At 35.8% G+C, this 12,694-nt stretch overlaps 1 protein-coding gene across 12 annotated transcripts in view; it reads left to right on the top strand.

The window, feature by feature from the left end:
* PALS2 (protein associated with LIN7 2, MAGUK p55 family member) overlaps window positions 1-11,750 on the top strand; it is a 98,310-nt gene extending 86,560 nt beyond the window's left edge. For 8 of the 12 annotated variants that reach the window (XM_081079517.1, XM_081079516.1, XM_081079523.1 and 5 more), the window contains exons 11-13: window positions 2,456-2,658; window positions 3,938-4,066; window positions 11,292-11,750. In XM_081079517.1, the coding sequence (XP_080935643.1) occupies window positions 2,456-2,658; window positions 3,938-4,066; window positions 11,292-11,468 (509 nt within the window). In that variant the 3' untranslated portion in view covers window positions 11,469-11,750. The remainder of the gene's footprint in view (window positions 1-2,455; window positions 2,659-3,937; window positions 4,067-11,291) is intronic. The other 4 variants (XM_081079514.1, XM_081079513.1, XM_081079515.1 and 1 more) reach the window with 1 other exon arrangement.
* Window positions 11,751-12,694: the final 944 nt, after the last annotated feature.

The following is a 12,694-nucleotide window of genomic DNA, read 5'->3' as shown; positions in this document are numbered from 1 at the left end:
TGTGTATATATATATATATAATATATAATATATATAAATTTATTGATTTCTTAGTAACAATTTAATTTACAGAAAGCTATACTATTTTACTTTTCAACAGACTTAGTATTGGTAAAGATTCAAATCTGAATTTTTATGTAGAAAGATTTATGTATATCCAAACATCAAGTCACTTTTGACTGCTCTTTAAATCGTTTGCATTTCTATGGTATCTAGCTTTTCTTAAGCCTCTGAATCAACAAAAAAAGAAACGCTGATAAAATGTGACAAGCTTGCCTAATTTCTGATACATGAGATTGTGTTACACATTGTCAGGTGGTATAGATGGGGAAGTCTTATAAGGAAGGACTTAAATGCTGGCATTGTATTAAATTGATTTAATTTTCTTTATAAAATGATCCTGAAATAAAATAGGAAAAAATTGGTAATCCACAGGGATAAGCTACCTTATGAATCCTGTTTTCCCTTTAACATTGACATCTTGAGACCAACAAATAAAATGTTACTTTTTTTATTGTTTCCTCATTATTTGAGGAGTTGCTAATATTTTGCCTATCAATCACAAAAATTATACTCCCAAGAGATTATATTACTTAGTTGCTTAGCACATAAGCCTAAGAAATCAGTTGTAATCAAGCTACCTTGTTCCAATTTCTCTGTTCTGGAAATGAAAATGGGCTTAAATATGTGGCAAAAATATAGATTTCGTTTTTGAGTGTTCACTAGAGAATGAGTTTGTAGTTAAAGTTCTCTTGTAAACTAAAGACACTTCGCCAAGAATGAAGATTCTCTCAGCATGTAGAGATGCCAGTGGGGCAGTCGTGTGCCTATACATGTGTATTTTTTTCAAGCAGCCCAATCCCATATGTGGTTTTACCACAGAGCTTCACCAAAAAATAGTACTCTTCTAAAATTATGTTCACAGATACTGAGCCAAGTTCTAGTATGTGTCTATCTGGGGGGTTTAAAATTGCCTTAGAAATTTTATCAGACCACCTTTGGTGAATAATTCTAGAACCTTTGAGAGCACACATTTTTTACTATGAAACGTCACCGCATCTTGAAGATCTTTAAAGTACTTTATAAATGCTCTGCACAGTGGTCTGGGATGGTCACTTTCAAGGCTGAGCCAGAAACAACGGGAAAAAGGGAGTCCTGTTGCACATAATGGTCTCGTCTAGGAATTACACCCTATTACTGAGCTTGAGTTTGAAGTTCATTTTGTTCTCAAAGTTTTCCTGATGTGTTATACTTATTACAAATAGTCAAAATACTGTCTACTTTTGATCTGATTACTTCCTCATTTTAATTGTATATGTTTAATGATTTCATCAGATATTCTGTATGCAAAAGTACTCGATTAGAAATTGGATACTTTTTTATATCTGATCCAGCCAAACTCAGATTAAGGCTAAACTTGAAAATAACATACACACACAAATTACTTCCCTTCTTCCCAGCTAGTATTAATCAGCTGGCAGAGAGTACCTAACTCTGCCTTTTGCAAAAGTTTGAAAGGTGGTAATAGTCCATTCCTAGCATGGCCCAATTTGTAAAGGAGTTGTAAGTCTCTGGCCATACTTAGAGCTCTAAAATATCAGACAAAAGAATCTCCTAAATTTTGACTTGTCTATTCATTCTCATTCTCTCAGAAAGAGTATACACCTCAGGTCAGAGTAGAGAAAATTAATAGACGGTAATAACTTTGAGGTAGCTCACTCCACCACTAAAGTGAAAAATAGAACAATTAATGGTTGGGAATATCAGTAAGCTGGAAGCTAAAAGAAAGGTTTGGTGTTGAGATGAGATAAAGGATAGATAACTTGTGTGTGAAACTACACTTCAGAAAATTGATAATGCCAACTAAGAATAGGAGAGCTTTGCTCACTTGCTGGGCCCTCAATTACGAAATGTTAAAGTATAAAGAAAGGATATAGTTGATGTTCCTTAAGAAGGGAAGTGCTGGTCAGCTAGAAAAGATGCTCATTTGCAATTTACCTCACACTTACTGGGATTCACCATAATTAAGAATTTAAATGTAGGACTCTACTTCTAGGTAATATTTTGAGTTTCCAAATGACCTTGTAACTCACAGTTTTAGGAGACAAACTGTATACTGGGGACTAGATCTTAAAACATTCCTGTAGATCAGGGGTCAGCCAACTATTTTATTCAGGAGCCACATAGTAAATATTTTAGGCTTTGCAGGCCGTCTAATCTCTGTTGCAGCTACTCCACCAGTATTACAGACCAAAGGAAACCATAGATGATAAAAGGAATGAGCGTAGCTGTGGTCCAATAAAACTTTTTTACAAAAATAAGAAGCAGGCCAGATTTGGCCATAGGCCGTAGTTTGCCAACAGCTGCAGTAAAGTGAAAAATCTTAAGCTACCCTGTTCATTTTAGTCTATTTTCTAATACCCTGCATTCTCTTTGTACAAATTCTCACATTTAGTTACTTCACGGAAACCAAGGGAAGATGAAAAAGATGGCCAGGCATATAAATTCATGTCACGATCTGAGATGGAAGCAGATATTAAAGCCGGAAAATATTTGGAACATGGAGAATACGAAGGAAATCTCTATGGAACCAAGATTGATTCTATTCTTGAAGTTGTCCAAACTGGACGAACTTGCATTTTGGATGTCAACCCTCAAGTAAGCTGCATGGATTCTAGTGCTGTGTTTTAAATTTTATTTCTTATGGACTTTTTGTTTTCTTTTGTTTTGAGATTGTGAAGGTGGCTCTTTCCCTATTACCTGTTGGTGATAGAGAACCTCATTATGCATCCACTGGTTAATAAATCTGTGATCAGTTAGCCAGCAGAGGCTTGGATAGCAATAGAAACTTGATAGAAGTTCAGTATTTATTTACTTGCTCAAGTAATATATAAATGCATGTGTTAGGAAATGTTCAATTTAAAATTTAAATAAGGCTACAATATCAAGAATAAAAATTTGAAGTTGCACCCCTTCCCACCCAACACACACACACACACTTCATTTCGTCTTTATTCCATGTCTTTCACTGACCCCTTCCCACTGCTCCACACTCAATCCAACCTCACTTCCCTACTTAGAGATAATTCTGATCAATAGTTTGGGATGTATCTTTCTGTCTTTTTAGTATGCCTTAAGTTTATATATATATATATATATATATATATATATATATATATATATATATATATATATATATATATATATAAAATATATATATATATATAATATATATATATACATATACATGGATAATGTAATGAGTTTTCTATTTTTGTTTCTTTTTTACCTAAATGGAAAAAGATCTATATAAATTCTTTAGCTTTTTTTCATTAAACAGTATTTCTTGAAAATCTATTCATGTCAGTTACCATAGAGTTGTTTTTATTCTTTGTAATTGCTGCATAGCATTTCATAGTATGGATGTATATTAATTTATATAACCAGTCTCCAATTAATAGACACTAGTTTTTTCAATATTAACAGCAGAATTCTACAATTAACTTTTTTTTTTAAGTTTCAGGTAAGCAAAATAATGCAATAGCCACAAAGTGATAACCCTCCTCCCCCAATCTACTGCCCCCCTAACATCATACATATCTATTACAATTCTATTGACTCTATTCCCTGTGCTGAACTCCGTATCGGTGATTCTATAGATACATCATTCTTGATGACTTTCGGATCATTGAGTTCAATCTTTTGTTTAAGAGCATCCAAGAGTAGTGCGACTGAGGTCAGAACACAATTAACGGATCACTATTTTAGGAAAATACCATATGGAATCAAAAGACTTGAAGTTGGGCAAGTGTTAAGTTACATCCTTAATCCTTAGGAAGAGGGCAGCTAGACTTTGATTATTTAATATACATTAAAGGGCAACATAATACAAATTCAAATTCTACGTAAATTGGTGTGTCATCATTCCTCTGCACAGGCCCTGAAAGTACTGAGGACATCTGAGTTCATGCCCTACGTTGTATTTATTGCTGCTCCGGAACTAGAGACGTTACGTGCCATGCACAAGGCTGTGGTGGATGCTGGCATCACTACCAAGCTTCTGACGGTGAGCAGCTCTGGGCGGGCTAACAGTAGCACTTCCTCCCAAAACTTTTCCTTGTCCTTTGCTTTTGAGCATATTTCATTCTGTATAATAACATTTATGAAATAAACATACTACCTAAGCTATTATAGAATAAAAATTCATTCACTAGATATATTAATAGTTAGGATTTGAAATAGTATTGTTCTTACTTAGAAATCATTGTTCACTTTATTTTAAAACAAAAGCTTACTCCCTCTATGTAAATGAAATGGACCAGTATTAAAACATGCCTATTAATCCAACCCCATATTTTACTAATGAGGTAAATGGGCCCCAAGACCATTTTAGTTTCTGTTACATGTTTTCTCTTGCTCTCCCTCTCTCTTTTTTCATATAATGGAAAATTTTAAATATATACAAAAGAGAAAAAAATGAATTTCCATGTACCCATCACCTAGCTTCAATAACGTGTGTCTATTTTTGTTTCAGTTACACCTCTCCTCACTTCCTCCCTTACTTTGAATTATTTTGAAGCAAAGCTTTGATATCATATCAATCATAAATACTTTAGAATTTATTTCTAAAAGGTAAAGACTTTTTCAACATAACCATAACACCATCAACATGTAAAACATTAATAAGAGTAACTTCGTAATATCATCAATATACAATCTTGGAATCTTTGAATTTCCCCAAGATAAATATATCAGGATCCAAGTAAGATCAATCCATTGCATTTTCTTGGTGTCTTTTAAATCTTTTTTCCCCCAGCTTAGTTGAGGTATAATTGACATACAATAAACTGTTCACATTGAAAACGTACAACTTGTTAAGTCTGGGCATATATATACACCCATGCAGCCATCGCAGTCAAGATTATGGACGTGTCCATTACCTCGAGAGGCTTCCTTGTGCCCCTCAGAATCCCTGCCTCCTCTGCTCTATCTCTTCCCACACTGTAGCTGCTTAGTCTTGAAATCCAGTAGTGTTAGTCCTCTTTGTTCTTTCTCGGGTTGCTCCATGTCTCTACGTAACTTTTTGAATATCTACAGTTATAGTTATAATAAGTGTTTTCATGTCATCATCTATTTCTAACATACGTGCGAATTCTGGGTCGGTTTTGATTGAATGACTTGGCTCCTCATTATGGGTCATATTTTCCTGCTTCTTTGTAATCCTGGTCATTTTTTATTGGGTACCAGACATTGTGAGCATAGTTGTTTAGAACTAGTTTGTTCCTTTCATGTCTTACTTTTAAAATGTGTTAGACAGGACCAGAGCAGTTCTCATTCTAGGGACATTCTTTCTCCACTACTGAGGTAAGACCATTGGAGCATTCTCCCAGGTGCCTGGTGCTTCGTGGGAATAGGTCCTGTTCCTGGCTCGGGAACCTCACATCCTCTCTGGTGGCTCTCTGGTGGCCTCTGGTATTTGTACATGTGTACTGATTGGTACTCAGCTGAATGCTGGAAGGAGACCTTTTGTGAAGTCTAAGAAGTTCTCTGTCCATGCTGCTATTCCACCCGGTATTCTGTCCAGCCATTTTTGGCCTCCTGGGCTCAGCTCTGTCCTGACTTAGAGTTCCATGGGCTCCTCTTGGGCTATGCCTCGCTGGAAACTCTTTCCTCTTGGAAACTCTTTCAGGCCAGTAGTCGGGGATAATCACAAGGCTAGCTTCATTTGTTCCCTGTCTCTCTGGGATATCTGTCTTTCATTGCCTGATGTACAATGTCTTAAAAACTATTGTTCATACATTTTGTCTGTTTTAAGTTGTCAAGCAAGAGGGTTAATCTGATTTCTGTTACTGCGTTTTAGCTGAAAGCAGATGTCCCTTTAGTCTCTTTTAATCTTAAGTTCTCACTGTCTTCCTCCTCCCTTCTCTTTTAACCTTTTAATTCAGTTATTCAAAAAACTGGGTCGTTTATCCTATAGAGTGTTCCATAGTCTGGATTTTACCAATTCTGTCGCCACTGTGTCGTTTTTCTATTCCTTGTTTTTCCTGCGAACTGATAGAGACTTGATCAGATACAGATTCAGTTATTTTTTCAAGAATATTTGATAAGTGGTACTTCTTATTTGGTTACATTATGAGGCATATGAAAAAGGCTGTCTCGGGGCAACCTAGTCAGGACCCCTTCTCGTTCTGAGAGCTGCGATTCTTTACTCTTTACTTTTAATAAACTATCCTCTTTTACAAAAAAAAAAAAAGAAGGAAGGAAGGGAGGAAGGAAGGAAAAGGCTGTCTCTCATTTTGTGATAAGATTAATCAGTGCATTCAGATGTTAACCAGATCTGTCAAGTTCCCCAGTAGCTTTTCATCTAATGATTTTAGCAAGTTTTGTTGATCTGGGTCAGTTATTTTTTAGGGATTGTAAAGTGCTAATATTCGAAGCTTCTAATTCTTTCTGCATTTATAAACTAGAGTGCGTCTAAAAAGTAACTTTTTCTCATCAATAGTTGATTACTCTGAAGTAGAGTTCCTATAGGAAAGTCAAGATATATGCTTGATACTTTCCCTTTATGGGTCGGTTTTGTTCCATAAGAGCCATCAGACGTGACAGATGACCAAGTAAGATTTTCTTACTTTGGTTTTTTTTTAGTTTCATTATGGGTTTAAACTTATTTGATGTCTGAGTAAAACAATTATTTGCAGTTATTATCGATGCTCAAATAATCTCATCTCTGACAAATAAGAGCTTGTTTAAGTTGGCCCTTGACCTTATTTCATGAGCCTAACGGTCTCAAATGGCTTCCTTACGATTTGGTATGACAAATGTTCCAGGCTCATCTTGTGCATTTCTCATTCCAGGCCAGGAATCAGCTATTTCTCCACGAAGCTCTGGTTCGTTTTAGGATGAATGGTATTTGAAGGCCATAACGTTACGGATGTACATTGTCACAAGATCAATTATCATTTCTAGCTACACCTTTTAGGTCAGGGGTGTCCAAATTGCAGCCCACGGGCCAACTGCGGCCCACAATCCATTTTTTATTGGCCCACAGCAAATTCCAAAAATATATTTAATTTACTTAAATAAACCAGGTGAGGCAATATCTACTTCACCTCGAGTGAGGGGCCTGGCTGTTTGTGTATTTTACCGCATATGGCCCTTGGTAAAAAACGTTGAAAAAATTTTGGACACCCCTGTTTTAGGTAGACAGAGCTAGGATACATGAGGTGTAATCAAATAATATGGTGAATGTTTAAATTTAAGAAAATTATTACAGTAAAAGACTCATTGCCATTAATCCCCCTCAAAATACTCCCCCTCGCTTCGAACACACTTATCCCATCATTCTTGCCACTTTCTGAAGCAGTTCTGGAAGTCCTCTTTCATGAGTGTCTTTAGTTGTGCTGTCGTGGCTGCTTTGATGTCAATCATTTTGACTTTGGAGAAGAGCCAGAAGTCGCACAGTTCCAGATCCAGTAAAGAAGATGGATGAGGACACACAATCATGTTTTTATTTGACAGAAATTGCCCTATACCAGAAGCGATGTGTGACATGGAGTCTTTCCATTGTGATCACAAAATGCGGTGAATGCTGCTGCCAAGTGCCATCCAACGGACAGACAGGGATCTTCAATATGGGAAGTAGTGCATTGAACCGTAGTAACAGTGTGACAAGTTTGAACTTGTTCGGTGCAGTCAGTCAGGTGTGAGCTACGGTTGAGAGAAGGTGTGTTGTAAAGTGTGCTGTACATCATCCTCCATCATGACAATGTTCCATGGCACACATCGCTTCTGGTACAGCAATTTCTGTCAAATAACAACATTACGGTGTGTCCTCATCCAACTTATTCACTGGATCTGGCACTGTGTGACTTCTGGGTCTTCCCCAAAGTCAAAATGATTCAGGACACTGAGGCAGCCACAACAGCACAACTAACGACACAAAAGAGGACTTCCAGAACTGCGTCAGAAAGTGACAAGAACGATGTGATAAGTGCGTTCAAAGCGAGGGGGAGTATTTTGCGGGAAATTAATAGCAATGTGTCTTTTACTGTAATAAAATTTTTTCTTTTAATTTAAACATTCACCATATTGTTTGATCACACCAATGCTTTTGTGTTTGAAGGAAAGTATATCATAAATTCATACTTATACTTTCCAATCAAATTGAGGGTTACAGGGATTTTATTTAACCTCTTTTTTATGTTTAATTCCTTCTATGCTGAGTACCCTAGTTCTCAAAAACACTGGGAATGCACATGGGCCAGTGGGCTCTCAACCACAAGGTTGCCGGTTCAACAACTCGAGTCCCACAAGGGATGGGCGCAGCACCCCCTGCAACTAAGATTGAACACGGCACCTTGAGCTGAGCTGCCTCCCGAATGGCTCAGTTGGCTGGAGCGCATCCTCTCAACCACAAGGTTGCCAGTTCGACTCCCGCAAGGGATGGTGGGCTGCACCCCCTGCAACTAGCAATGGCAACTGGACCTGAGGCTGAGCTGCGCCCTCCACAACTAAGACTGGAAGGACAACAACTTGAAGCTGAATGGTACCCTCCACAACTAAGATTGAAAGGACAACAACTTGACTTGGAAAAAAGTCCTGGAAGTACACACTGTTCCCCAATAAAGTCCTATTCCCTTCTCCAATAAAATCTTTAAAAAAAAAAAAAAAAAAAAAAAAAAAAAAAAACACTGGGAATGTTAGAATTATACGTAATTGCTCATTTGCTTTGTCCCACGGTACACACACAGCAGCCTGAGAATAAGTACACCAACACAATTACCAGGCTTGAATACTGTGAACTGTTTTTTATTTTTTTCAATCCTGTGATTTACGCCGCTAAGTATAGACAGTCAAATCACTGTTTCAAAGTCACTTGGGATGATTCCTCTCTGTGTACTTAGGCTGGGTAGTATTCTTTTTAATGTTTAAATTGTCCTGTCTTCAGCTTGTAAGAGCCTATTCAGCTTGTCTTGTGGGTCTTTTTAACACAACCCCAATAATGTGATGATTCTTTGCTTCCTGGTACAAAAAGCTGTTCCAGGTTATCTTTACAGATTTCTTGGTCAAAACCAGGAATCAGCCCTGGTTCCTCTTAGTGGTAAATAATTAACAGTATGATTATTGAAAAGTTTTAAGTTTCAGACTTTTTTCTAAATTGTTCTTAGGATATATCCCACTGGGTACTATTTTATTTTAAAGTCACTGAAATAATTCCTATGTGGTTAAACCATCAACTTAAAACACAAGTTTGTTTCATTTTGCTATTGATTTTTAGGTGTTGCTCTTTTTTTATTTGAATGTAATTTTATTATATGTTTTTATACATTTTCATAATTCCAAAGTAAATCTTAAAAACAAAAAACTTTAGCTTTTCTCTGTGCTCTCTGTTTCCTTCCAACCATAATGGGTAGCCATTTTCACTATTTTTTAATAATATAAGCAAGTATGTATGTGTATCCTTCCTCCTCCATTTCTAACATAAACGGTAGCTAATTAGTCTGCTTGTGTTTTTCACTTACCTTCTGAGGATCACTCTATAACATATATAGATTCTTTAATCATCCTTCCATCTATATGGTGTACTCAATTATTGTTACAGAATTGTATTGTCAAAAAACTGATTTTTTTTTAAGAAGCCAGATTGCTAATGACTATAATAGGTAAGAATTGTTTTCAAGTTGAATTGTGTTTTGATTATACATCTACAATAAATGTTTCAAACTTATTTAGCTATCGCAATGAAAGTATTAACTTAAACCTAGGTATTAGTGGTCCTTAGGCCTACTTAAGAACCCATTTTTCTTTCTATGCTTTTCTTTATATAAACATTTATGTCATTGTTATGCTGATGAGTCCTAATTTATATAGAATTCAGCCAGATCTCAGAGCTCTGACTTGCATAACCAGTTGCCTACTTACTTTACATCTCCACCTGGATGTCTCACAGACACACTAAACTTAATGTGTACAAAGCAGAACATTTTGTTTTTCCCCAAAAGTCGTATTCTCCCTGTCGCACTCCCCAACTCTGCATCTTCTGCAACTACCCATTTACTCAAGCTGAAAACCCAAGAGTTATTCTTAATTCATTCATTTTCCTCACTTTTCACATTCAGCCTATCAGCTAATCCTGATGATTTTTATCACCGAAATGTACTTGCAGTCTGGTGTCATTTCCATCTCCTCTGTCACCATCATAACCCAGTGATGTCTTTCCATTGCGTCTAGATCCTCCATGACTCACTCCTTGTTCATCTCAACCTGTTGCCCCCTCTTCCTCTCTGTCCATCCTGATCTTTCAGTATCTTAAACACAGCAGCGTCATTTCCCTTGAATTTTGCATCACTGTTTCCTCTGCCTGGAATGCTTTCTCCTGCTATAGTTCTCAGTTTAAATGTCATTTACTTAATGTCTTTGTAATCACTCTGTCTAAAGTACATCCCTTAAAATGGTTTTTGTTCCTGGTTAGTTTCTTTTATGGTACTTATTACAACTTGCAATTTTTGTGTTTGTCCCCTTCACTTTAGAGTAGGAACCCACTCTATCTTATTCATTGTTATATCCACAGATAATGCAATACAGTAGGCACTTTTACAGTAGGAGCTCAGTAAATATTTGAAGAATGTGTAGTGTTGTGAAACTTCAAAACACTTGTAATTTAATGAAAAGCTTTACTTGTTCATGCAGAACCCATTACTTATTTATTCCCCCACATCATTCCAAAATGACTAGAAATATTTTATGAAATATAAACAATGCTAGCTAAAATAAATAAATAAATGTAAAGTGAGTCTTCAAAATGCATTTCTAAGAATCTCTTTCTTAGAGATTGGTACCAAATTTGGCTTTGAGCTTAACAACCACTACAAATTAGGTTCCATGATCTACAGAGTCCCTAAGATACAAATCTTTTGAAAAGGATGATATAGTTGGGCTAGAGACTGGTCACCTGCAATAATTCTTTTATTACCTTAGATTTCACCCTCAGATTATTGTCAGCAGCCTTTTAATTAGGAATATTATCCTAATAATCAGTGAAATAGAAGATACAGGATATAAGTGCAAACATGAATGCAGCTGGAAAGACTAGTATATGAACAGGTGGTAATGTCTTTTTTTAACACTCTGCATAGATTAGATTTTGAGGATTAATATCAGAATCAAAATAAAAAATTATCAAACCTACTTACTTCTTATGTTCACTTTGAGTTGGTGTTTGAGCAAGTAAATATATATTCTAATATTTTTTTTTAAAAAAATTTACATTTACTTTTAAAACTCTTCAACAGGACTCTGACTTGAAGAAAACAGTGGATGAAAGTGCACGAATTCAAAGAGCATACAACCACTATTTTGATTTGATCATCGTAAACGACAATCTGGACAAAGCCTTTGAGAAACTACAAACTGCCATAGAGAAACTGAGAATGGAGCCACAGTGGGTCCCCATCAGCTGGGTTTACTGATGATTCAATAAGGTTCACAATTAAAATACAACTTTTAAAAAGTGACTGCAACAAATAAACCTTTTACTGAGAAAATACATGCACAGATAGAAGATATCTGCCAAGTCCAGGCATTTTTATTGTGTGGATTGAAATACCAGTACACTATTCTGAATTTTTATATAAAATGTGGTTGGGAAGGTGTACTAATATATAATTTATCTTAATTTTTCTAACTTTTTATGGATAATCTTTCTATTCATATCACATAAAGAAATGCGTTGAAGCATTTTGTATATGTTTTGATTTAGTACCCTTGCCTTTTTCATCAAAGAATTTTCAAATCATTCATTCTAACGTTGGTCTCACATTTTCACTGTGATAATGAATACTTGAAATAGTTTTGTAAAGCTGTCATTTAGTTCAGTATTTAACTAGTGAAGAGTAGTTACTCTGATTTAGGAGAAAGTAGTAGTTATTGGCCTTCTTTCCTAATATAATGTCTTATAGAAGCAGAAATTTAACGTCAGTGCTACAGCTAGCCTACCACCATCCAAATCTGACATGAAAGTCTGCTCAATGCTATGTAGTTTTGTTATTTCAGAGATGTGTGGCTATCCGTTCTACTTTATACAGACTTATTGGGTTTCTTCCCCTTCGTTTCTACCTTTAGTGAAAGAAACAAAGAGCAATACCTTGCACTCTCATTTGTTGCAGTGACGGGCTGATGTTGAGTGAACGTGTGTGTATGTACACCAAGCAAGGCCGTTGCACACTGAGAGAGTGCCTTCTCCTTTAAAACCTTACCGCAAAATGACACTTAACAGTTTATTTATTTTCACATGTAAAAGTTTATCTGACAAAAATGAACCTATTTTAGACAGTGTTTTATTAGGATATGGTCGGCAAATGTATCGCGCCTCTGCAAATTTCTGTGATGCTTAAAAATGCCTCTAAGTTTGCAGTGGGGGGTGCAGGTGGGGATGGTGAACTGTTAGCATGTGATAGGAAGTGTGATGGGATCATTAAGGTATTTCTTCGATTTGTTGTGTTGAGAACCCAATCCACTGAACGATTTTTAAAATTTGGAAATAAGTGTTAGCTGTTTTATCTATATATAATATATACATTATATAATATGTACATTGTATGTATTATATAATATATATATACATATATATATATTTTACATTTCTGTAAGGAAATGCACTATTTTGTTTAATCATTAGTAAAACAGTTCTCCTCTA

This window comes from Rhinolophus hipposideros (genome assembly GCF_964194185.1).
Source record: "Rhinolophus hipposideros genome assembly, chromosome: 18".
Classification (NCBI taxonomy): Eukaryota; Metazoa; Chordata; class Mammalia; order Chiroptera; family Rhinolophidae; genus Rhinolophus; species Rhinolophus hipposideros.
Note: the sequence above shows the minus strand (reverse complement) of the source record. Positions and strands in the feature narration are given on the sequence as shown.